This window comes from Tamandua tetradactyla, chromosome 21 (assembly GCF_023851605.1).
Source record: "Tamandua tetradactyla isolate mTamTet1 chromosome 21, mTamTet1.pri, whole genome shotgun sequence".
In the NCBI taxonomy this organism is placed as follows: Eukaryota; Metazoa; Chordata; class Mammalia; order Pilosa; family Myrmecophagidae; genus Tamandua; species Tamandua tetradactyla.
This window is the reverse complement of record NC_135347.1, coordinates 27,799,138-27,826,274: the sequence shown is the minus strand read 5'-3', so window position 1 is coordinate 27,826,274 and position 27,137 is coordinate 27,799,138. Positions and strand designations below refer to the sequence as shown.

At 36.0% G+C, this 27,137-nt stretch overlaps 1 protein-coding gene across 16 annotated transcripts in view; it reads left to right on the top strand.

Annotated features, from left to right (window-relative positions):
- The window catches only part of PAM (peptidylglycine alpha-amidating monooxygenase), a 169,309-nt gene that overhangs the window by 19,539 nt on the left and 122,633 nt on the right, over positions 1 to 27,137 (top strand). For all 16 annotated transcript variants that reach the window (XM_077139065.1, XM_077139064.1, XM_077139063.1 and 13 more), the window contains exon 3: positions 15,581 to 15,638. In XM_077139065.1, the coding sequence (XP_076995180.1) occupies positions 15,581 to 15,638 (58 nt within the window). The remainder of the gene's footprint in view (positions 1 to 15,580; positions 15,639 to 27,137) is intronic.

The window sequence follows — 27,137 nt, the reverse complement described above, 5'->3', positions numbered from 1 at the left end:
AAAGACAAGTACTTTATTTTTTAACATAACCCCATTCACCGTTATCGCCATTAATGTTGTCACCTACCCAGTCAGCGTCACATTTCCCTGGTTGCTATAATTTTTAAACATTGGCTTGTTTACATGGATCCCAAATGGGACACACAGGATAAATCTTGTCGATAAATCTCTTTAAAAAATCTTGAGGTTCACTTTCTCTCTTTCTTTGTCCTTTTAATTTAGTTTTGAAGAAACCAGGATATTTATCCTATAGAATTTTCCATATACTAAGTTTTGCTGATTCTCTCACCAGAGTACCATTTAACATGTCCTCTGTTCTGTATAGTTTCAGTACTGTTAGTTACATCTCAGACTTGATGAGAGTTAGGTTAGAGCTTTTGGCAAGAAAACTTATAGGTTACTTTGTGTATGTCCAGTAACAACTTAATTGTTGTTAAAACCAGGTCTCACCTTACCGTTCTCTACATTTGGTTTTTATTGGTTGCATAACTGTAGTATCATTTGGCATGTTCCTCTGTTCCCTATATTTCTTATTAACTGGTAGTTCAATCTGGAGGTACGATCAGATTTAGTTTAGATTATTTTGGCAAGGATACTTCCTAGGTGGGGTATTATGTACTACCAAAAGGAGTTAGTTATGTAATGTCTGATTATCTCTCTTGTGATGTTAATCTTTGAGTTAGAAATTGTGAGATTGATCAATCCATTATAAAGCTTGCTATCAGCTTTTTACCTGTTGTTCTTAGCTGGTCATCATTGCTTAGAGTCTTTAGAAGTTGTTAATTGTCATTCTTTCTGCATTTATTAGTGGAAATACCTCTGTGAAAAGAAGCTTTTCCTCATAAACTGTATGATTAGCCTGAAGTACAGTTTATATAGTCAATATTCTATAATCACTGGATATAAAAGGTCACTTTTTTCTTATAACATTGGTTAAAGGCCACTAACTATAGAAACCTCACTGTATAGAAATGATTATTTAGGATCATTTCATTTTATCATACTTATACTCTGCATGTGTGTGTGTGTGTGTGTGTAAAAATCTGAGAAAAAATAAGAAAATTAAGCTGACTTTAAAGCACTGAAGTTATTTTTACATTTAGTACGAAAATTTTCCAAGCTGGCTTAAAGGATACCATGCACTGAAGTGCAGTATTTATGTTTATAATGTATGAACTGATGACAAGTGAAACCTATCTAGAAAATGGACATTTGCAGTTTCTACAGCTATTTGGTTCATTATAATAATAACCCCATTAACTGTATGACAAGTATCCACCCCTGGGATTTTAGATACAAAGAGAAGACAACCTTTATAGAGTCATTCCTTTTCTTGAATTATTAATATTGCCTTTGAATGAAAGTTGGAAAATTACAGTGGAATAAATTTGGTTTGATAGCCTTAAAGATATATAAATAAAATCCTTAAAGGGAAAAATGACTCAAGGCTCTAGAGCTATTTTTGTAGGAATAGGCCCTTTATGAAAGGTTATTACTCATGTAGTATAATAAAATTCAACAAACTAATTCAGCTAAGATTCACTGAGTACCCAATTCATATGCCAGGTGGTCTTTGGGAATACAAAGGATAAATCAAGGCCCTAGCCTTTAAAATATAAAAAATCTCCTGCTATTAGTCAATAGTAGGAGACAGACTAGCAAACAAGAACCTTTGTTGTAACTGCATAAGATTGTAACAGAGATATTTATGAAGTAAAAGGGAAGGCAAAGAATATTCCAAAGAATTTTATATTTGATTTTATAGTTTCTCTTAAAAGTTCAAGGCACAGGATGCAAATATGTAGAGATGTTCCTGAATGAATTGGAAGTCTCATGAAAATGGATGGACAACAGAGTCAATATGGGGCTGATGAGAAGAAGCAGACTGATTTTTCCATTAATCAGAACAGTTCAATTATATTACTCCAGCATTTATGTCTCTTCTTTTAAAAAAAATAAAAAGTGTTGTTTTTTCAGAAGGCACAGTTATATTAACTTAGAGCTGAACTGGCTTTCCGTCTCTTATTTCCCTCAAGATTGTCAGGTTTGCCAAACTGGGAATAAGCATTTTATCCATTTTTGATGCCTTGAATCTTAGCATATCTTGACATCTAATTGAGAAATGCTACAGAAAGTGGCTTGTTGGATATATAATTCATTTTGTTAGTTTATAAGACAAAGAGTCCAAAAAATTCTGAACATTCCAAATCAGTGCACTGAAATGAGCCCGACTGACCAATGATTATCTGCCATTGGATAAATTTAGAATCATGGGGGTTTTGTTTTTATTTTCGGAAATGTACTAACAAGGTTCTCTTGGTTGCTTACTTTACAAGCATTCCCTTCCCTTCTTTCTCGCTAACAGGACCCACTTCTTTTCCAGCATTGACCCTGGAAGTAAAATGTAATTAAATGAAGCCAATTATGGTAATTCTTTCCCCTTGTTAATGAGTGGTTTAGGAATGGATATGTGATAAAATTCTGACCATTTAGATATGAAGGGAAGTCTTCTGGATCTGAAGCGCTTCTGGAGAAATTTCCGCATTAAAAAAACCTTAAGGGAGGGACTTTCTCTTCACTGACCTTTGAACATTGTTTCGTTGAGAATGTGGTGCTGGAAACTGCTGCAATCATCTTGTGATCATGAAGAGAGAAGCTTATAGATAAAAGGCAGTGTGCTCAGTATGACAAATTGAAAGATGGAAGGAAACCTAGCACTTGATAACATTGCCAGACTGCTGGATTCAATAACGATTCTGACTCTGTCCTACCACTGGACTTCCCATTGTGTGAGAGAATGCATCCTTGTTGGTTTAAACCATCTGGAGTTGGTCTCCTGCAGTTTGCAGTCTAATTCATCCTATATGTAGAACATTTTCTTAGACCTTAAAATATGACAGTGATGCCACATATTTGATTTAGCGTGGTCTTTGTGATATGTCCTGATGACCTTATGTTCATATATTTGATTTAGTGGGGTCTCTGTGATATGTCCTGATGACCTATGATCAATACAATTTAGGGAGAAAAGTACTGTTTCTGATAAACAGTTGTAGCCCTAACTATGCATTGCCTTTTTGTTTCCAGAATCATTGTACCAATTTTAAGCATTAAGAGCAATGGAAAAAAATAAAAGATTAATTTATATTTCAGGTCAAAATTTTTGCTAATATTTGCCGTGATAAATAAATATATTTGAGATTACAAGATTATTTTCATGTTTTTCATCTTCTCTTCCACAGAAAATCTACCAGGCAATGAATTACTGCCATTACCTGTTATCAATGCATAACAAATAGAAGTGCAAATAATACGTTAATACATTAATTTGCAAATTGTAGGGAAAAGCAAACTCTCTGCTACTGCTTGTGTAGTAGCAAAGTCATAATTGACACAGTGTTCTTCAAATATGCAAAGAACATGAACATTGTTCTTTCTTAAATGGATCTAATTTAGTTTCTTAAGCCCCTGACTCTGGGTAGCAGGGAGTAAAAAACTTTAAAGGTGTCAGTTGAAAGTATCTCAGTCTCTTCTGGTTCTACATGATTAGCTCAGCTCCCTATTAAGCTGTTTCTCATTCTCATCCTTTTTTTTAATTGTCAGGATAGTGTCTGGTTGTATCAAAGGGTAGTCTTATATAAAAAGCTCTAGGCAAAGGAGTGCCCTGGGCTCTATCTAAGTCTCTACAAAAGCTTTTCTTAGTAAGTTTATTTTCTCAGAAACTTAAGGCCAGATTGATCCTAGGGCAGATAAGTCCTAAAACCCAGAGGTACCAGTCTCTCCAAGAACAGCAACTAGGTTCATTCCAATATCCTAGCAGGTCAACAGCCCTTTCGAACCCAAAGAAGTTAAAGTGGTCCTTGCCCAGATATCCCTGAAGATCAAGAAAAAGATCCGATGAGAGGAAGAAAGAGTATCTGAGCATTTAAGATTTAACAAATGACATGACTACTGACTTATTATATAGATATTTCTTCTTAGTCTAGTGTTTTAGAAGAGCCAGAAGGTAATAGTTGAAGTTGTTGAACTGTAATCCGGTAGCCCTGCCTGATCTTTGATAATGATTATATATATGACTATATTGCCAAAAAAAAAAAAAAAAGTCAAATGACCATGTTTGTATGGATCTAATTCTGGAGGTTTTGTTGATCTTTTTTAATACTTCACTGTCTTAGTTAACCTACCTCTATAAGCCCTAAAACTGGGTAGATTGCTATACTAGTTGTCAATAAGAGGGAGGAGTAAGGGGTATTTCTCCCTTTCCTCACTGGCATTAACCCTGCCCCCTTCCTTGAAAAACCAAATGTGGTTTATTTGCTAGAGGAATATGAATGCATAAGTTTAATATTTTCAAATATTAGTTTCCTTACAAATCTAAACTATGTAATATCTGAAGACCTGATGCTTTGCCCAGAACTGTAACATGTATAGTAGTGTGCTAAAACTGGTTGGATTCTTACTAAAAATTGCCATATTTGATATTGTAATATTTGTTCTTTGCTAACTCTTCTCTGTGAAAAGCATGCACTTACACAGCTTATCAGCTCATGATTTCTTAATAGATTATAAGGAAATAATTGAAATCAGTATATTCTGAAAGGGTAAAGCAGGCATTCAGGCGTTTGTTGGCATCACTAGTCTGTGGAACAGAGAGTTTCCTGGGTTGGCAATCAGTCAGCTTCCATAGGGGTTCACAACTTGGGGGTATATAATTAGTGGGAACTTACATAGTACCAGTATCACCTCAAATAATTTGTCCTTACCTTGATTTATTTTGCAAATTTGGGATACTTTTTTCATTGACCTGCTTGAGCCATCCTATTTCTTCAGCCTTCTCAGTCTCCCTTTGGTTTTTGTAATTGTTTGTTTTTCTTTTCATTGAGGTTCTTTCTTTCTTTCCTGTTTCCCAAGTTGCCTAGGCCCTGTGATCATCACCCAAGGAGCTGGTGGGAAACTGTGGAGATGCTATCATGTACTGTTATGGGGCGTATTTCTACTGGGAGATAATGTAGATGACTGTGCTGGAGAGGCTGGGGGTAACTTGGACATGGAGTGTGGTTGGAGCTCTACATAACCTTGAGAAGATGAGCTCGGATCGTGAGATTAGAGGAGCCATAGTCGTAGTGCTTATGTGAGGAACCACAGGGAAGAACTGACTTTTTCAAAATAAAGTTATGACTATTAACATACAAAGTAGATGTCTAAATATTAGTGTTGTATTATTATCATGCCTATGAGAGCATTGCTAACTTGTGGGTTTTGATTAGTGGCACTGGCAGCTACTTTCTGCTGCTTCTTCCCTCACCTTCAGTAACAGCACTCATCTGGATTTCCTCTAAGCTCCCTGGCTGCTCTGCCCATGGCTAGTCCCTTCACAGCAAGGTCAGTTCTCTTCTTTGCCCTCTACTTTCACTTAAGAGAACTTCTTTACATTCGTTGCCCAATCACCACCCGGCTTTTGTGTCTCATTAGTTTACATTTCCAAGCCAGACCTTACCTATGAACTGTAGAGCTTTGACCCAGCTGCCCATTTAACAATTACATGTAGACTTTTTAAAACCTCCTCAAATTTAATATGCCCAACAACAAAAGCATTATTGTCTCCTTCATAATTGGTCTTTGTCTTGTGTTTTCTGTCTCAGCGAATGATACTGTCAGTTATAAAATCTAGGAATCATCCTTGACACTGCCTCCTTACCTTCCACTTTTCCATTCCCCAAGTTATGTCTGTTTTATCTTTAAATGCCTCCAAAATTCCTCTTTGCTCCTCAGTTGCTAACACCCATTTTAAGCTATCACCACTGTTCTGAACAACTGCCATGGCCTCCTCTAGTTAATTCTGGCCACCATGTCTGCTTTCTACAAAATCGTTTCTGTGGTTTTCCTTTGCTCTTAGAAAAATCAAAACAAAGAAAAACAACCAAAGTCCTTAATCTAGACTAAAGAGCTCTACATCTACATTTCTAGCCAATCTCAAAACATGCTCCCTCAGTCTGTATGCACTGGCTTTTGTTTTCTCAACTACACCAAGTTCTCTTCAATTGCAAGAACTTGGAAAATATTATTTTCTCTGCTAAAACATTATGTCCCTCTTCACCTGGATAATTTTCTCTGAGTTACTGGCTCTTGTAGCAACCTGTACTGCTCTCATGTAGTACTTAAAAACAGTTAGAATTTAACATTTACTTGTGTGATTATTTAACTGTTTGTTGTTTCAGTAGACCATAAATTCCATGAGGTCTGAAGCCATAGATATTTTTGCTCACAATGGTGTGAATGTAGCAGAGTGTCTGACCATTGGGAGTTTAACATGTGTTTTGAATGAATGGATAGATGGATGGATGCATGGATGGATGGATGAATGGTTGGATGGCTAGATAGATAGATGGATGGGTGGGTAGAAGGAAGAATGTATTTCTAAAACAGGTATCAAAAGAGATATAAAGGTGGGCAAACACTAAGAAGGTAGCTATGACAAGGTATATGAGAAAATAGAAATTGGGAAGGCCACTTCATTTTATGATGGTTTATTTTAAGCATCAAGCGAATGGAATGCAGATCGTGAAGTAATTGACAGTTCTTTTCCCCTTCAAATCTAAGCGTCTCTTCCCAATGCTGTGTTTGCCCAGAATCAGGGCTAAGCCACTTACTATATAATATAGAAATATGGTATTGGGGTAGTGATTGTGGAGCTTTCCCATTCTGAAGTTCCCCAAACAGATTGGATAAAATACAGTTTTCTGTCCATTGTGCTGAAGTAGAGGACCATAGATTTTCATACGAAGTGTTGGCGCAGGTTCAGAATTGGACTGCTTCCAAATTAAGGAAAACCTGATGAAAGACATGAGCCAGTGGCTAAAGGTTAGGATAGAGGAGCGGTATGGGTCATGGCAGCCCCTGTTCATCAGAGCACTTTCACTTGGCATGACTTCCTCACAAGCCAGGGAGTCAAGTAGGATTGCCCACTGCTACCACCACCTGCTTGGTCATAGGTGACTAATCAGACAGCTGTTCTTATATTCCGTTCTGTTTACTCTTAAATGAGTGTGTGAGTGCTGTATGACAACTCTTCCCTCACCATAATATTTTCCCCTTGTCATTTGCTCACATTTATTTCTAATTCCCAAAGAAGTGCCTTCCCCAGGAATGTAGCTTCCATGTAAACGACTTGGCAGTGAGAATCTTATCATCGTCAGCCACAGTATGGTTATAGTTTAAAAGTGCAAATGGGATTCTAAGATGAGTCAAACAAAGGTTAAATTTCATACATAAAAGTGATGCTATATAAAACCCTAATTAGGTGGTATGTTTAAATACAGGTTTCAGTTCAGTCTTTTCTTAAACTGTGAGTTTATTGCCATCAAAGGAAGATGATATGGGCAACATTCAGCAAATATTCATAGAGCTCCCAGTATGTATCAGAGATTGCTCTAAACAACAAGGATTGCAGATAAACATGAATACTAGACGCTTAGACTTCTAGACTCGTATAAATGTTAAAAAAAAAAAAGCTGGTGGGAATGGAGCTTTGTTTAATGGTAAAGATTCCTGTCTTTACCATTAAGGACAAGAGTGAGGATTTGAGAGGATGCTTTCTATTGATCATTTGTAAATGTTTTATTATAAAATTTTCACTATGTTTCTTCTAGTCTCTAAGAAAAATAATAGTTTACTTTTTATTTATTTGGTGAATAAAAGACAACAGGGAAAGGAAAAATGGAATAGACTACATACAAAAGTGACAATTTGAGGAATTTTACTTGTAGCAAGTGTCACAAGTTCTGTTTACAAAGAGATAGGTATTTTAAACCTGAGTTTTTGCTTCAGAAAGTCTTTTCTGCCTTGATATAATTTCCCTTTGCTCTACTTCTTTTTGTAGTAAGATGAAGTTGAGAATACAAATACCTCCTCTTCAGCATAAGCTTATTATGTATGTGTTAAAATTACTTTGGGAAATAGGAATTTTATTCTATTATGTTTCTGGATCAATTAAAAGAAAACCCTGAAAAATAATGTTCTGATTGCTTTCTTCCTCTCATAACCAAAATTCTTGTTAAAAAGGCCTGATCACTTTCTGCACTTCTCCCTTGTTGGAATGACAGGACCACTGTCAGTTCCTGAGATTCCTCTTAGCTGTTTGCAGAATTTAGATCTGAAGTGAGTTCTGCATGAAAATGTAAGGCCTTATGGATCCTGTCTGGTCTGAATTTAATATGTGCATGATTTGAGTTTAGTAAGGAGGTTACTTCCTACTTGCTGAACAACTGCGCTAAGGCATAAGGTCACAACTAGTGCCATGAGATGGCTCCACTTGTTCTGGTACTTTAAATATATTTTTTAACATTTTTACTCTATAATATAACATATATACAAAGCAAAGAAAGAAAAAAGCAATAGTTTGCAAAGCACTCTTCAACAAAGAGTTACGGGAAAGATCCCAGAGTTTGTCATGGGCGACCGTACCATCCTCTCAGATTTTTCCTTCTAGCTGCTCCAGAACCTTGGGACCTAGAAGGAATAAATATTTCTTTATCATAAATACAATCAACTTCATTTTTTCTTTTTTGTGAAAATAACACATATACAAAAAAGCAATAAATTTCAAAGCACAGCACAACAATTAGTTATAGAACAGATTTCAGAGTTTGGTATGAGTTACAATTCCACAATTTTAGCATTAAGATACTGTAAACTGAAAGAAATATCAATATAATGATTCAGCACTCCTACTCGTTTGTTAAACCCTACCTTCTCTGTATAATGCCCCCATCACCTTTGATCTGGTTAATATAAGGGATGGCTGAGAAAAGTTACAGAGACCATGCTTTACACAATATAATATTTTTATGGGATGTGGCCAATTTACAGAGAACAACCAGTTTACAAATAACCATAGAAATAAGCAAAAGGGCCATATCCAGGTAAACCTGAGCAATCCTGTGCATTTGTGCATCTATTTGTGGTACAATATTGAATATTCTCCATAAGTGAGGTAGTCTGCAGGGCATTCTTTAGACCTACATTAAAAAGGGCTGTGAGAATATTCTCCAATCAGGATTGGATCATGGCACTCAACGCTAGACTCTGAATGGTACCTCTGGTTTCCCAAAACAAAAATTACTGATTTTATGTGAATAGTTTTCACATACAATAGCATGCAGATGGTTTTGTTTGTCCCATATTGATTTAAACAAGCAGTTAATTTTATTAACTACTTATTCCATAGAAACTTCTGCATCTGTCTCATGAATGACTAAAATAACACTTTTTTTCCTTAAGTAGTGTAGGCAAGGGTGCTATCTATTGTCTACATGGCATTCTTGGTTTAAAAAGGATAGTAATAGAAAATCATAAGAAGTCTTTAGTAATAAGGGCATGTTTTATCATTTCTAGCACATTGTCTTCTTTTGTCAGAAAAAAAATGTGCTTTTCTTGGATAGTTCCCAAGAGCAGCAGTAAAGAGGCATCAGCAGTATGATATCCCTCTTGATTCAGATTTGGCTGATGTGCCAGAACAGATAGCACTGGGAGACAGGGCTGTGTAGATTGGTATTATTTCTCCCTTTTTGTCCATCTGAGCCTAATGTTAGCAGTTTGAATCCGCAGCATTTTACAGGTAGTCCCCTGGCACCAAGCGTAGATGCAGTGCTGTTCCCACAGAGAGAAAAAGAGGATTTATGATAATGATGTATGGAAAATTGTGAAAGGCTGTACTAGTAGCTTGGGTTGAATTATAGAAGCGTCTTTCCTAGTGTGTTCGAATGAAAAGACTATTATACTGGGCATTAAGGTGCAGTTGCTCCTGTGTCTTCAGGGTGTGTTAAGAGAGAAACATTGATCTGAGTTATGTATATGTTTTCAGATAGCTTTACTTTGCAGAGACAAAATAGTGACCAACGTAAATTGCTGTGGCTTAGGTCTAGTTCAGTGGAGCTTGTCAGCAAACCATCATGAAATTTTTTCAGGTACTATTGAAATTTAGGTGATTTGGAACTGAAATTTTCCGTTAAGTATTATGTCTTTGATTCTTTAATTTTTCCTGTTAATAAAGTAAATGACTAAAATTGTGTCTAAGAACTGACAGTTTTTTTTCTTTTCAAATGATAAGGGCATTTTAATACATATCTTTTCATAGTGGAAAGAGACATAGTTTAGTGGACCGAGTTTAAATTCCATTTTTTCAATCTCTGAAATTTTTTTAACGTCAAACAAGTTATTTGTCTCCATTTAGTTTCTCCATCTTTAAAATGGTGTCTTTAATACTTGCCTGGCACTGTTATCATGGAAAATAGCTATAACTGGCTAGCTTCTAGAATAAAGTAAGAGCTGCAAAAAAAAAAAAAAAGAATTCTACCTTTTACATGGTATCATAGGCCAAGTATAGATAGAATGTCTCAATCATCTGATTTTTAGAAATTATCTCTGAGTGACAGAGGCTATAGGATACATTTATCTAATAAGTATATTATTAAATAGTTTTTTCATATTGAACATGGAGAAATGGAAAACACAACTGGTTGCCTACTCATATTAGTGATATAATGATTTTTATTACTTTGAGAAATGCATCATTCCACTTTTCTTAATATTGTGGCTTTGGTAGGCTAAGCTCCCAAAAAAACCTTTTTAAAAGGGTTCTCAAATCACAGGGTTAGTTGAAACCAACTGTATGATTGCAAATTATTATAGCCTTAAACTCCTAAACTGACTGATGCTTGTAGCATGTATTTTAAATTTAAAGTAACCATCCATTCTTGGTGGCCTGCTATAGAAATTAACTGGCATTGATGAAACAGTATTTTTTAATCACCCAAATAATCTTTTTTTCCCTGGGCTGTATTGAGCTCTTAACAGTTTGGCAAAGGCTAATGTCCTAAAATACAGAATTTAGTTTTGTTTTTTAGACAAACAGAGGTTTGTCTAACTAAAGGGATATCTAGAATCACAATTTAGCTTGAATAAAATGATGTTAAGAAAGTGGCAAGAAGGATACTTAGTCATCTTTAATGGTCCTTTTCAGTACTTTTCACTAACTCACCGGGTGCTGCAGTTGGAGAGGTTACCTTTGGGTGAATCTGTTTCCATTTCTGTAAAAAAGGGGCAGCGCCTCTTAGAACTGTCGCAGCATCATTGTGAAAGTAAAGTGACGTCACACCAAAAAAATGCTTGCTCCTACTCAGCCAGCCTCAGCAGGACAGAATTTGCTCCTGAGTCATTTTTATGATCCGACTTCTTCAGTTAAACTTCATGAATGATCCTACGGAGCTTATTTTCTTTACCTTGAACCTGCGCTCTCAACTCAATTCTAGAAACCAAATCATGGTACCAGAATACTTCAGAACAAAATCACCAGTGTCTTTTTCAGCTTCAGTGAAAAAGATAAATTACCTTTTGCTATTCTCTGTTCTGTTGAGCAGTGGTCTTCAGAGCTTTCATCTGGAGATATAATTATTGATTTGATATACATGGTATTTTTTAATGTGCTCATTTTCAGGAAAAAAATATTTTACCTTTCTTTCTTCTAACAGAATTATCCTTGATCTTGAAAAATGGGACATAAATATGATGGTGCATTTTACTTGCTTTGACAGACAGAAGAGAAAGAGTTGAAATCTCAACACATTCTTAGTATTAGAGAAGTTATAAGACAAGAAATATAAATTAGTAGAAAGAAGATTTTCTCAAATTATTCTGTGTCTTTAAATTGGGTAGATGATGGGAAGATCAAGTATTACGGTATGGATCTGATCAATGCCAAATATAAATAGCAATTTCCTTTATTCTGAATGTGTGTCATGACCACCACCATGTCTATTCTTTATTATCAAGAGAACCAGCGTTCTAGATTTGATGTATATTTTTTTATGTCTCTATCTTGCCCATTCCAAAAATAACTTGAAGTGGCTTATAATAAAATCGAAGATAGAGAAAAATCCAGAAATATTAGTCCAAATTAAAAAAGAACTCCTGCTTGGTTTTCATTATATTATGACCTTTGACCCTTGCCTGTTATAAATATGTACTTAGCTACTTTACATTTACTTTTTCAAACCCTTTTATTATGAGATACAACATATATACAAAAAAGAAATACATTTTTAAATTACTTTTTATCAAGTAGTTATAGAACAGATTTCAAAGTTTGGTATGGTTTACAGTTCCACAGTTTCAAATTTTTCCTTCTAGGCTATTCCAAGACACTGAAGACTAAAGAGAAATATCAATATAATGATTCAGTTATCCTACTCATTTGTTAAATCCCAACTTTTCTGTTATCAGTCTTCCTCCTTTGAGCCTTCTTCTAATCTTTAGGGATGTTTGGGCTATGCCCTTTCTAACTGTTTCATGTTGGAAGGGGTGTCAACAATATGGGATAGGGGGTTGGATCTGGTTGATGTTCTTGGAGAGGCTGGCCCCTCTGGGTTTCAGGACTTATCTGGCCTAGAAACCATCTGAAGATTTTAGATTTCTGAAAAGTAGACTTAGCAGTGAAACTTTTGTAGGATCTCAGATAGAGCCCCGGGTTTAGGGTTAATAGGAGTGATGTTGGTTGCGGTTTGGCAAACCATTACAATTAGCGGTATTTAGCTTTAGCTTACATAAGAGTAGTTTCCAGAATTACCTCTGGACTCCATTTGAGCTCTCTTAGCCACTGATACCTCATTTTGTTGCATTACTTTTGCTCCTTTTAAATTTACTTTTGTTTTTATATTTGCAGTTAAGTCATTAATTGTCAGGTTGCTTTGTATTATCTGTCTGCATTGTTCGGACTGCATATGTTTAAACCCTTCCTTCTGTACTTGTTAGCAAGGCAACCTCGGCAAGATTACTTAACCTTGGTTTGTCTCACTTTCCACATCTGTAAAATGGGTATAACAGTAGAACCTACAACATAGGAATGTGTTTTGAGAATTAAATGAATTAATACATGTAACTTGCTTACAACTGTGCCAGCATATAGTAAGCTCTCAATAAATGTTATTACTGTTATTATCTTTAAAATGGGGTTAATAACATCTTTCTACCATCTCAGATATTTTAGCTGTTAGATTATACATGATAAGTAATACGTTTATAGCCCTACTTGGCTCATAACAAGCATTCAATAAATGTTCACTAGAAATAGTAACAGCATTGGTAGCTTTGATAGCCTCTAAACAGCAATAACTCAGGTTACCAAGTAGAGAAAAATCTTGAATTTATTTTTCATATTAGAAGAGTAAGTATGTTTTGTGACATTATTAATTTAAAGATTGAAAAATACTTATGAGAAATCTTGTGAATGATTGAAAGATCTTAAAACATTATTATTTTTTTGCATTTGTTCCCCCTATTTATTCATTTTAACCCATATATTCTACTTGTCTGTCGATAAGGTAGATGAAAGGAGCATCAGACACAGGGTTTTCACAGTCACACTGAGAAAGCTAAGTCATTATACAATCATCTTCAAGAAACATAGCTACTGGAACACAGCTCTACATTTTCAGACACTTCCCTCCAGCCTCTTCATTACATCTTAACGTAAAAGGTGATATCTATATTATATAAGAATAACATCCAGGATAACCTCTCGACTCTGGAATCTCTCAGCCACTGACACTTTATTTTGTCTCATTTTGCTCTTCCCCCTTTTGGTTGAGAAGGTTTTCTCAATCCCTCGATGCTGAATCCCAGCTCATTTTAGTATTTCTGTCCCATGTTGCCAGGAAATAAAGCATTATTTTGACTATATATTCTTAGATTTTGCATACACAATTGATTTCTCAAGCATTTATGTGGCTTAACCTCATGACTGTGCAACTTTCAACATTTTCCAAAACTTCTCCTCCTTAGCAAAATAAAGATGAATTTAAATAATTATAAAGTCTTTTAAACAGTCTATCAAATAAGAAAAATGGCATATGCACTGCAGGAGTAACTAAGACTGAACTATAATTACATAATTTTTTCAAGTTTTAAGATTCTTGCTTGATGTATTTGAACCTCCTTGTTCACTGAAACAAAAACAAAACTGATATAAACTTCACAATTTTTAGGTGCTAACCAATCGGTTTAGAGAAGCCCAAATGATCATTATTTCTGCTGATGGAGTCTTGATTCTAGCACTGTGCAGTAATAATCCATGAAGTATGAATTACACCCTATATTTTTATTGGATATATTATCAACCATAGCACATACTTCACTGCATATGGATTTCCATTACGAACGTGGCACAGACATATCAACAGAAGTCCAGTCTCCTTAAATTGCAATTTTCATCACTAAACGCTCTTGATGTTACTATATCTGATAGTGGAAAAATGACCTTTTAGATAAGAGACCAGTAATTGGAAGAAAGGAATAACTGGATTAATGTTGATTTCTTCAATATATTACATAAAGAATTTCAACCTAAGGGAGGACAATAAAATATCGTATTATATTTTAAGGACAATTTTTATGCATTTGGACTTTTCTCATTAATATATTGGGCAGCTGAGATTCAGGAAATTAAATATTTAATTATGCAAATAGCATAGATGGTCATTGAAAACTAGCACTATTTATTTATTATTATTATTATTATTATTTTTGGCATGAGCAGGCACCGGGAATCAAACCCGGGTCTGTAGCATGGCAGGCGAGAACTCTGCCTGCTGAGCCACCATGGCCCGCCCTGAAAACTAACACTATTTTAAAACCAGATGAATTACGCTGTTCCACCCTGTATTATATATAGCATCTATATTTTCTTTTGTAATCATTCTAGAAATATGACTCATATAATTGATTTTATAAATAGGATCTGAAGTCACTTAGGAAAAAATCTTAGAAAAACTTTTAGGGAACCTGAAGTCTGGATGTGTCCTTTGTCACCCAGCCCTAGCAGGTTCCATCACCTCACTGGAACAGTAGTTTTTTGTCTGTTAGTTTGTTTTTTTCAGCTGCTGAGACCCTGCTTTTTTCTTTTTTTAAATACCAAAAAACATCAAACGCAAGCATTCTTATTTTGATCATTCTGTTCTACATATATAATCAGTAGTTCACAATATCATTACATAGTTGCATATTCATCATCATGATCATTTCTTGGAACATTTGCATCTATTCAGAAAAAGAAATAAAACGAAAACAGAAAAAAATACATGCCATACCCTTTACCCCACCCTTTCATTGATCACTAGCATTTCAAACTAAATTTATTTTAACATTTGTTCCCCCTATTATTTATTTTTATTCCATATGTTCTACTCGTCTGTTGACAAGATAGATAAAAGGAGCATCAGACACAAGGTTTTCACAATCACACAGTCACACTGTGAAAGCTATATCATTATACAATCATTTTCAAAAAACATGGCTACTGGAACACAGCTCTACATTTTCAGGCAGTTCCCTCCAGCCTCTCCATTACATCTTGAATAACAAGGTGATATCTACTTAATGCATAAGAATAACCTCCAGGATAACCTCTCCACTCTGTTTGGAATCTCTCAGCCATTGATACTTTGTGAGACCCTGCTTTTAATAGTTAATATCTTTTGTTTACTAGCAGTTGTTTAATTCACATTTTGTATCTTTCTCTCTTTAACAGTCTGATACATACTTCTGCACATCATTACGTTTGCCAGTGGATGAGGAAGCTTTCGTGAGTAAGTATTAATTGGGTGGTCTTGGAGGGGGGAAGAGTGAAAGGGTCTGTTTGATGGTTATGAGCATATTAATCTTTTACTGTCAGTTTCTAAAATGCATTTATCATGCCTAATGCAGAAACAAACTATAGAGAGCTGCTGAGAGACAAGGTTACAAACTGTATCTGGAGAAATTCATGAGTAATAGTAGTTAAGGGGCTGCATGCAGATGTCAGTGGCTGCCAATACCGTGTGGTCCCATTTGTATAGTATCGGTTTTCTGTCGGTGGCTGGATGCTTAATTCCGCTCTTCTCAACAGACTGTTTATTTACCTGCTGGTTCGTGCTATAAATCAACTGCACTTAGAATCAACATTAGGGGAAGTAAGATTTTACCTATTAGGCAGGTAGATGGAGAGGGAGGGAGGGGGTGGAGGGAAAGAAGGAGGGTAGGAAGGAAGGGAGAAAGGGAGAGAGAAAGGGAGGAAGGAAGGAAGGAAGGAAGGAAGGAAGGAAGGAAGGAAAGAAGGGAAGAAAAGAATCAGCTCTGTTGTTTATATTATAGAATAAGAGGACTCTTAAATAACAATTCCTACCTCAGTTATGCCTTTAAATCGGATAGGAAAAGTGACAAAGCACCATCTGTTTTCCTCTGGGTTGTTTTAATTTAAACATCCCTTATGACAGACTTTTAACTGTTTAGGGAAGAGGCTTGGTTGGCAAATTGTTCATGGTTTTGTTTTTTCCACTTCATTTTTGGTTTGAGATGTTGATTTTGGAGAGCAAGTGATGGTCCCTTGAAACTAATCTTTAAGTGGGCTATTTGAGATGGCTGTTATGTGAATTGTAAAATGTGTACAGTAGCCTTGGGGCAGTCTGAAGGTGAATTTTCATGAAGTGTCCCCCACAGGAATGCACATTATAGGCCTGCAAAGCCAGAGCAATATGCATTTTTCCCCAGACACTTTGATGGCAATCACAACAGAAAATACAACTGATGATAACACTTTTTCAACAACATTTGCTCCATGTTAATTCTTAAGATGAAAGTCAGATATTGGAAAGTTGAACTTTGCCTGACGTTTTGTATATTTTTTTAATATTACCAAGAAAAGAAGTTAGGAAGTAATGTGGTCCCATGTCCTGAGAAGAGTAACTTTAAAGATAGAAAAATAATTTAAGACCCTAGTTGTAGCACTTTGAGGAACACCAAAAATGATAGAATATAAATCCATAGTTAAAATTTGAACAGTGAAGCTTCCCTCAATTTCATATTTAGCAGCCTAGGAAAACAATAACATTGTCTCCTGTAAAGGGAGTTTGCATGCATTTTTTTGTTATAACTTTATCCTTTGTTCAAGTTAGGGGTAGTCGTGATTCTTTTTGTTTCACTCTTGGTTTGAAGAGAACATTCTACACACTTGTGTAAATAGCAGTAGTCTTGCTACACAGCAGTATTATGGGTCTCACGTTATACCGGTTTGTTTCTTGGGGTTAGTGATAGTGTACTTTTTTAGAGCTGGTGACTCTAAGGGCTATAAATCATATGTCCTCTAATATGTTATTAATCTTCTAATATAAATGTGTTTCCTTTCACATAATTTAAAATTGGAAACTACTAGTGAATATATTCAGACAAGAAAACTATTCATAGTAAATGTATAAAAGGCTATATAAAATCAAAGCACTAAACGATTCTGCATTTTCCGAGGCAATTCTCTTCTGAAAGCAAACTCTTCCATATATCAAAATAGTTGAGAGATGTAGTGCTTCATGTTATTGTTTATTATTTTTCCTCCTTTCTTTCGGGAATATTCTGAAAGTTCCAAGGTCCTGAAACATCTTCTAAGATTAAGTAGTGGTTTCCGGCATTTCTTCATCACTGGGAAGAGTGTATGAATATTAAAAATATTATTGCCTATTTTATAGGTGTTTTGTTTCATTTTTAGTGTAAGCCCTTTAACCTACTACTTCTGGATGATTTGTGGTGACCATTGTTTCCATAATAAGCAACTACAGCAGTTTAGATGTCAGTAACCTGGAAAATTGAAACTAAAAGACATATCAGACAGTCATTTATATAACAAGATAGGTAAGGGAAATTTTGCATGTGTTATTTCATTCGATTCTTAGGACAACCCCGTGGGGATTCCCACATTGTAGTCAGAGAGGCAGAGACAGGAGCATCTGTCTGTGATTTAATCAGGCACCAGAGCAGTGGTTAGTGTAGAAGCATTGTTTATGTAATCATACAACCACCATTATCACCAGTCATCTTTTACTGCTGGGTCTGCCAGCCTATGCAAGCCGTTTCACAGAAGAAGAAAGAGAGGAACAGAGAGGTTAAGGAAAATCCCCAAGGTTTTACTAGCTTGTGTTCACCAAGTTTTATGTCATTTAAATTATAACAGATTTGGGAGTGAGGTTAGTGATACAAAGGAGGAAACGGAAGAAGTTATCAAGTAAATAGATAGGTGGAGATGCAATATAGCTTAGCACATGTTTTATCTTCCTTACATCAAACACACACTTATTCTTTCATTCCTTTACCTTCACTCCCTACTAAGAAAACTGACCAGTTTGGCCAAAAAATCAAATAAATTTCAAACTGTCTTCCAAAATAAATCCTAACACACGTGAAGAAGATTCACGATTTGGAGAAGAAAAGGAGCTTGCATAGAGAGAGGTTTTGTGCTGGGGGGTAGGGGGGTGGCGTGGCTCTTCATATGTAATAGCTTTCCAGGACCCCAAAAGTAAAAGTTTTGCTTGTGGAATAACCAGGTCTTCTTTAGAGTATTGCTTTTTTCAAATGATTTTTATTAAAAGAAAATCACAAAACTGGAGCTGGTTAAGATATGATAAAATCTGTGTTTTACCACTGAGCTGTGTGGCTGTCTAAAAAGTGTTTTACAGACACTCAGAGGAATTGGCTCTGACAGAAGCCTACTCAGCCAAGAAATTTGACTGTCGTCTTCATCCAGTTGCTTTCCCTCACATGGGTGACCAGTAAATAAATGTGTCTTTTCTTTAGTGAATGATGGCAGGTCCCTATCTATCAAATCGCACTCTCCAAATAAGGTAGAAGCCATTGTATTTAGAAATAGATGAGATTAATGTAAGGATTCATTGCTTTTCTTGGGCTTCTCTGCTTTGAATGAGAATAATTTTGACAGCCGAATTGCACAGTTAGATTAGAATATTACCAAATGTGACCTTTCTTAAGCAAAGCACATGTTTAGATGATGTTGAGACGCTTCTAAAGCTGTAGGAACAATCTAATTGTGATCGTGCTGTGGGTCGCTAGATAACATGAGCATAAAGACCAAGGTCTGGCAGGCTGTAGCGCCATATTCCACACTTTGTCGCATGAACAGCAGTAAATAAGGGGTAGGGTGTGAGTGTGTTTCTATTTCTAATTGTGTGAGTCGCCATCTCCATGCACTTTCTATCACCTTTCTGTCTGATTTTTGCTTCCGGTGGCTGATTGCCATCTCTCCCTTCTTGCATCAAATAGGATTTTCTCCAGCATGAATAATTTAATCTCCATCTTCCAAATGACCATTGGGTATTTTCCAGCAGGGAAATACCCTGGAAAGCTGCTCTGGTTTCTTCTGGAGAGCTGCTTGGAGAGAACTGAGAGGGCACAAATGGTACATACTAGACCAGGGGTCTTTGAGTAGATAAAACCCAATTTGCTTGGTGATAATCATGAAGGAGAAACTATTTTCATGTACTCTGTGTCAGAGTCTCCGAGTATGTCTTGAATGACCTCTTTCTTTTGGAAACCTAAATATCATCTTGATAATGTTTTTCTCAAGTAATAAAAAGGGGAGGAGGAGAAAGCAATTCATTGTGTTTTATAACTGCTTTTAAAAATCGTTTCCCGGGGGTGCAAGGGTAGTTCAGTGGTAGAATTCTCGCCTGGCCGTGCTGGAGACCTGGGTTCAATTCCTGGCCCCTGTACGTCCCTGTCGCCCCTCCCCCCAAAATTCAACAAATGATACTGTGATAATTGGATAGTTACATGGAAAAAGAATGAAATGTGACCCTGACCATACAGCATACAAAAAATACATATACCATTTCCTGATAATAATGTCAATTATAATGATTGTAATTGTTGTAAAATAAAAGGTGTTAAAATGCTAAAAAAATAAAGTATGATTTTATTCTCTTCTTCATATATATGTTTATACATGTATAATAAAATTATGGATATGCCTGATATTTATTATCATAAAAATTTCCTCCATGTAATTAAATATCCATAAAAATATGGATTTGGGTGGCTATATTATATTCCTTGTGCATTATATCATGTATCTATTTCCCTATGTTTAACATTTAGGCTGTTTGTAATATTTTGCTATTATAAATACTGTTGTTCTCATTATATGTATAGACTGAATACATGTATTTATTTCAGCATCCTCCTAAAACATGACTGAAGTGAAATTAAAGAAATAAAAAAAAAGCAAAATCCCACAATTACAAAATTTACAGAAGAAAACAATATCCAGAATTGTGTAAATAAAATTTTAGTGATTGGCCAAGTAATAACTTTAAATTCTGAAAGCAGAAGGTCCACTAAGGAGGAAAACAAGAAGGAAACCAGTTCATACCTCAGCATGCTTAGAAAGCACAAAAATTGGAATCAGGCAACCAACAGCCCCTACCTGCCCCCTCCGCTGCCAGAGGTATACTCACTGAGGAGATTGATTGAAAGATGCTCTGGACTTGGAGATAACAAGAATAGCTAAGAGTAGAGGGACAACACTGTACTGAAAATGTAGAAAGGGATTAAGTGAAAGTCTACTTTCTCATTGTTAAGGATCCCCTGCCCCACTGCCACTTTTCCCTCAGCTCCAGCAGTACTAACAGCCAGAGTTACACTTCTCAGAATGATGACTGGAGTATTCTGAAAGTCAAGAAAACTGACTTGCTCAAGAAAAAAATGCTCAAGAGCAAATATGATTACCAACATTTGGGGTGCTCTCCCGATGAAACAGGCAGTGTTTATACCATCAAACAGTAAATCTAAGCACAACAAAGAGCTTCAGAAGATCAACAGATATTTGAGAAAAGCATCCTACATGAAAGAGAACAGAACAGCAGAAAAAAAAAAAATTGGAAGAAACAGACAACACAGAGAATAAAGGAAAAATGTATGATTATTTTCAGAAAGAGAAGAGAAGATTTTGAATCCATAACACAAGATTAGGATGCTACAGAACGGTACTTTGGGAGGACATCATGGGTTCTTGGAAATACCAAAGATTAGGGTAAAGAGATTAGAAGACGAGATTGAGAAAATGTCTCAGACAGTCAATCAAAACAAGATAGAGTGATTCATAGGAAAGAATGAATAATTAAAGAATTTGTCCAGGAGGATTTATATCCAAAAATAGGAGTTCCAGAAAGAATGTACATCTTCATGGCATTTAAAAATATCAAGGTGTTTCAGCCATGGGTCTCCAGAGAAACAGAAATAAAAAGATGTGTGTTTGTTGATTGATTTTAAAGAATTGCCTCATGTGATTGGGAGGGCTGGCAAATCTGACATCTGTAGGACAAGCAGGCAGGCTAGAAATTCCAGCAAGAGTTGGTTTTCTAGTTTTGAGCCTGAAATCCATAAAGGAGGGTGGCAGGCTATAAGTTCAGACAAGAATTGAGCTGGTAGTTTTGAGGTAAATTTTCTTCTGTTTTGGGAAACCTCTGTTGTTTTGTTCTTAAGGTCCGCAGTATCCAGGGTAATCTCCGGTTCTAGTTTGCTAGCTGCCAGAATGCAATACCACAGAATCAGGATGGCTTTTAAAAAGGGGCATTTAATAAATTGCTAGTTTATAGTTCTAAGGCTGAGAAAATGTCTAGTTAAAACCAGTCTATAGAGATATCCAATCAAAAGTATCCAGGGAAAGATACCTTGGTTCAAGAAGGCCGATGATGTTCAGGGTCTTTCTGTCATCTGAAAACGCACATGCTGAACACAATCACAGTTTCTCTCTTGGCTGGAAGGGCACATGGCGCGGGCAAGGCATCATCTGCTAATTTCTCTCCTGGCTTCCTGTTTTCATGAAGCTCCCCGGGAGGTATTTTCCTTTTTCATCTCCAAAGGTCGCTGGCTGGTGGACTCTGCTTCTCGTGGTTATGTTGTTCTACTCTGCTGTCTCTGAATCGCTTTCATTCTCCAAAATGTTTCCTCTTTTATAGGACTCCAGAAACTTATCAAGACCCACCCACATGGGTGGAGACATGTCATCACCTAATCCAGTTTAACAACCACTCTCAATTAAATCACATCCCCAGGGAGATGATCTGATTACAGTTTCAAACATACAATATTGAATAGGGATTATTCTGCTTTCACAAAATGGGATTTTGATTAAAACATGGCTGATCTAGGGGACATGCATCCTTTCAAACCTGCACATCTCCTTTGCTTAATGTCAGTTGATTGTAGATGGTGTAAGATATCATCTATGAATTTCTTTCACAACAATATCTAGGCCAGTGTTTGACCAAACAACTGGACACCATAGCCTAGCCAAGTTAGCACATAAAATTAACCATCACACAAGGATAAAAAGAAAATCCTTAAAATTCCAGGCAGCCAATTTGGTTCATTGACACAGGGTCAAGAATTGTAATGACCTGAGATTTCCCAACAACAAGACTGGAACCTAGAAAATAGTGAAACAGTGCCTTAAAAAATTTATGGGAAAAAAATATGTCCAACCTACTATCCTATACTGAGAAAAAATAATAATCAAGTGGAAGAGTAGAGTAATGACATTTTCAAATATGCAAGATTTTAAAAAGTCTTTCTTTAGTTTCCTTTTTCTCAGAAGATGGCTAGAGGATGTGCTCCAACAAAATAAGTGAGTCCACCAAATCTGAGGAAGACATGTGATCCAGGAAACTGGGAGAGAGAAGGAGACGTGATGAGGAAGGCAAAAACCTCTTAAGGTCAGCCATACAACTTCTAGAGATAAGGGCAGAGAGGCCCAACAGGAGATGGGGAAAATGAAACTTGGAGATTACTTGATGTACTTGAATGACTTGAGAAGCAATTCAGAATTATATCAGAGTGGGGACTGAATAAGTAAGGGACACTTAGAAAATTTAGTGAACAAATGAAAAGCATTTAATACTAGGAAAAACAAAATGTCCATGTTTTAGTGACTTGTCCAAGATCCAACAGCCAAATAATGCTCAAGTAAAAAGACCAATTTGGAAAGCTTAGGCTTGAATCACTTTTGATCTATAAATGTGCTTCACTGGTGGAGGTTCACAGGTCATTCTGAAGTACGCATTTTATCAATTTCAGTGAGGGCTACTTTAATGGCCAACTCTAAAAAAAATCAATATGAGTTGGTCTAGTCAAAGAAGAGTTCATGAGGGGTGGTAAGCAAGAGTTGATCCAGCCTGGGATGATAGTTTTATTTGAATATGCAGAGGTGGGGAGAATATTCGAGGGGCCAACAATATGAGCACAAAGGATTTCACTGAGCACAAGTATGAAAGACAGAGTCCTACAGTGGTTAAAAAAAGCAAGCTGTAACCCAGACAGACTGCTCTGCCTTTATTATCCCAACTTAACTACCAGCTACCTGCATGACCATGGACCAGTTACTCAATAGTTCTGTGCTCAAGGCTCATCAATTTGCAGGGGAAAAAGGACCAGACCTATAAGGTCATTGCAAGAAGTAAATAGTTTTCTGGCACACTGTAGGTCCTTGGTAAAAGTTATTGATTATTGCTATTAAGTGAAGAGAGCTGCTCAATGAGAGGGAAGAGTGTATTTGGGAGTTGTCATGTTGGAAAGGAGTTTGAGCTTGGAAGACTGATACAATATTATGCATGACCTTAAAAGACAAGGAGGGGAAATGGATTTGATCACACAGGCAATTAATAGGAGACTATTATAGGAATAATATTACATAAAGGGGGCTTAATGAAGACCATGAATTTTATCTTGCATAATTTGGCAAAGAAAATCTATTGATTCCTTATTAGTTGGTTCTGGTATACCTAAAGTTCCATTTTAAAAGGTATACAATCTAGAAGTTTAATTCCTTTTGTGTTGAAATCCCTTTACTCAGAGGACAAGATGATTTCATTTTTAAATTTATGTTCCATTTACAGACTTGCTTAGGTGTCTTATTTCTTGGTTAATTTGGCAATAACAGCTTAAAGTCCTCATACACCATGTGTTCTAGTTTGCTAGCTGCCGGAGTGCAATATGCCAGAAACGGAATGGCTTTTAAAAAGCGGAATTTAATAAGTTGCTAGTTTACAGTTCTAAGGCCGAGAAAATTTCCTAATTAAAACACGTCTATAGAAATGTCCAATCTAAGGCATCCAGGGAAAGATACCTTGGTTCAAGAAGGCCGAGGAGGTTCAGGGTTTCTCTCTCAAGTGGAAGGGCACATAAGGAACACAGAGTTTCTCTCTCATCTGGAAAGGCACATGGTGAACATGACGTCATCTGCTAGCTTCTTCTCCTGGCTTCCTGTTTCATGAAACTCCCAGGAGGCATTTTCCTTCTTCATCTTCAAAGGTCACTGGCTTGTGGGCTCTCTGCTTTGTATGGTTATGTCGTTCTGCTCTGCTCTCTCTGAATCTTTCATTCTCCAAAATGTTTCCTCTTTTATAGGACTCCAGAAACTTCTCAAGACCCACCCAAACGGGTGGAGACATGTCATCACCTAATCCAGTTTAACAACCACTCTTGATTAAATCACATCTCCAGGGAGATGATCTAATTACAGTTTCAAGCATTCAATGCTGAATAGGGATCGGAAGAAATGGCTGCCTTTAGAAAATGGGATTAGGATTAAAACATGGTTTTTCTAAGGTCCATACATCATTTCAAACCAGCACACCATGTTAAAGGATGCCTTATGAATTATACATCCATATCTATGTTTGCGAGAGTGAATGACAAGTTCTCTATTAAGCTTTCTGATTAAAAATATTCAAGCAAAGCATCTTTATTTTAGTAGAATTACTTTATAAGAGGGATACTGGTGAAGATAATGAAATATGCCATTGATGTGTGTTCTTAACATGCTTCCAAAGAGAGTACAGTACGATGAGCTTTATGTTTATCTGAACCTTCCTGGCCCAACAGCAAGACCATACGAACATCAAGGGCACTCATATGCACACTTAAATTACAATTTAGAGCATTACTATCTTCAATTCCTATGAATAGTTTTGGATGCATAATCTTTATTTTTTGGAAATAAATAAATATTTAAGATTGCAATGTTAAGATTTGGAGGCCTGCAGTTTTTGTTTTTGTTTTTGTTTTTTTAATTATGACAACACTTTTAGTTTATTGTTTGGTGAGCCTTACACCTCCCCCAATTTTCTCAATATTGTATGTGCTTGAAAACACTTGCAATTTTAGTATATTGATTCTTTAGCAAAGGCACTTAGATAATCACTACACACTCTATGTATATGCCTGCTTCAAGCCTCAGCCCTCAAATGATTTTAGGCAACCCTACTTAAATTATACCATGTGGCTCAGAATCCCATTGATCCCTTTTAATTAAAAAAAAATCTTAATATCAACTATTTTTTGCCTTCAAAATTTGCATATATTTATTTAAAAGTAAACATATGTACCATGTGCCCTTTTATAAAAGCAGTAGAATCTCAATCTTACTAAGATTAGTTAAAATCTCAATCTTACTAAGATTAGTTAACTAAACTCTGCATATGCCCAAACACTAGAAAACTTTCAGCCACTAAAAATATTGACTGTAGTTCAGAATTACCTGTGATTCACCAGTCAAACTTTTGAAGGAAACGCTTGCCCAGAAATGATCTTAGGAAATTTGATTGAGATGTTGACGGGGGCAGGAGAAGATATTGGTTTAGCATTGAGTCTAGGCATCTGTATTTTAAACAAGCTCCATAGGTAATCTATTGCACAGTTAAGATCGAAAAGCACTGTTGAAGAAAAATGTTTAATAATATGTAAACATATCCACACTATATGAAGTATTTCTATATATAACATAACTCCACTGGGAGGTTTAAAAAAAGTTAATTTTTTCTGTAACCACATCATTTTCAGGCAACAATTCTAGAAGGTCTAAGTTCCGGATATCTATAAATCAGTTTTGTTCAATGGGCGAAATATTCCTCTACTGTCCATGTATAAATAAAAAGGGTGCTCCTCCCATTGCCAGTGGTAATTTAGGGTTTGTTACATGTACTTAGATACTGCCCATATCCCTTGATCCTGTTCATGGCTATGTGGCTCTCCAAAATCTTTCCTTGTCCTGGGTCTGACAGAAAACATCAAAATTTTAACATGCAGTCATGGATATCCATTTAGAAATGAAAAATGCAGAGAAAAACAAGTGCTAAATGAAATTCTCTCCTAGGTCACATTCTTAAGAGAATTTCATGACCTGGATTATAGTTTGATGTTAGCTAAAGAGCCCATAAATCTCCAACAACCTCATGCAGTTAAAGAACAAATTTAGCTTAAAACTCCAGAATACAGACTTAGTTATTTCTCTCCTTAATGTTACCTACACACATACTTTCAAGGCATGCAGTTCAGATGCCATTTTCCATCCTTTAGAAATCTTCTTTCCTATGCACTTTCTGAGTCATCATATTTCCTTTCATTAATGTGTGTGAGTCACTATTTCTAGAGTCTTAGCTTTCAAACTTATTGGTTCCCAGGACTGACTCATACTTCTCTGTAAAATTTTCCTTGCTCTTATACATTGGGCAGTTTGAAACACTTTACTTACACTTTATTTGCACACTCTGAGACTGAAGCAACGTTTCCACTTAACTGTCATCTTATTATTGAGTTTGAAGAGTCAGTGGCACTTATAATCTTATTGGATACGATATTCTCGTGTCTTTTCACAAGGCTATGTCATTGCCCAGTTGATCACTTTGTTTATTTTGCCTATTGGAATCACACACTTAAATGCAGTTATTTTCATTATTATACTCTAGCTCTCTTCCTCTTGGATCCTGTATTTCTCAGGTGTGTGATGGGAGAAAAAGAAAGGGGATTTCTTTTAATACGTGACCTAAAAATACTTGCCTGTATTCTGTTTTGTGTAATATTGAAGTCTCCAGCATAGTCAGGTGTATATTTTGTGCTTGAGGGGCCTCATTCTTATTCACTTGGGGTGGCTGGGGTTTTATTTTGAAAAAACCAGGCAGGATAAATAGGAATGGAGCAAATGCAGGAAGTGAACCTGCCAGCCTCACCTTTTCTGAACTGTCACTCCTCCTCCCCAGTAGTCTCAGACCCTTCAATGCATTTATTCAAGTGGTGCTTTATTTTAAGACATCTACTGCTTTTTAAAAATTTATGCTTTGTTATGACATTCCTTTTTTGCTGGAGGTAGTTTTCATTTACACCTTGAATGAATTTGGCTTTGTGCTTTAATTATATAAACACTTAGATATAATGCTCTTTCTTTAGTGTATGGAAAATGTGGTTAGTTTCTTGTTTTCAACTTGTATCCCTAA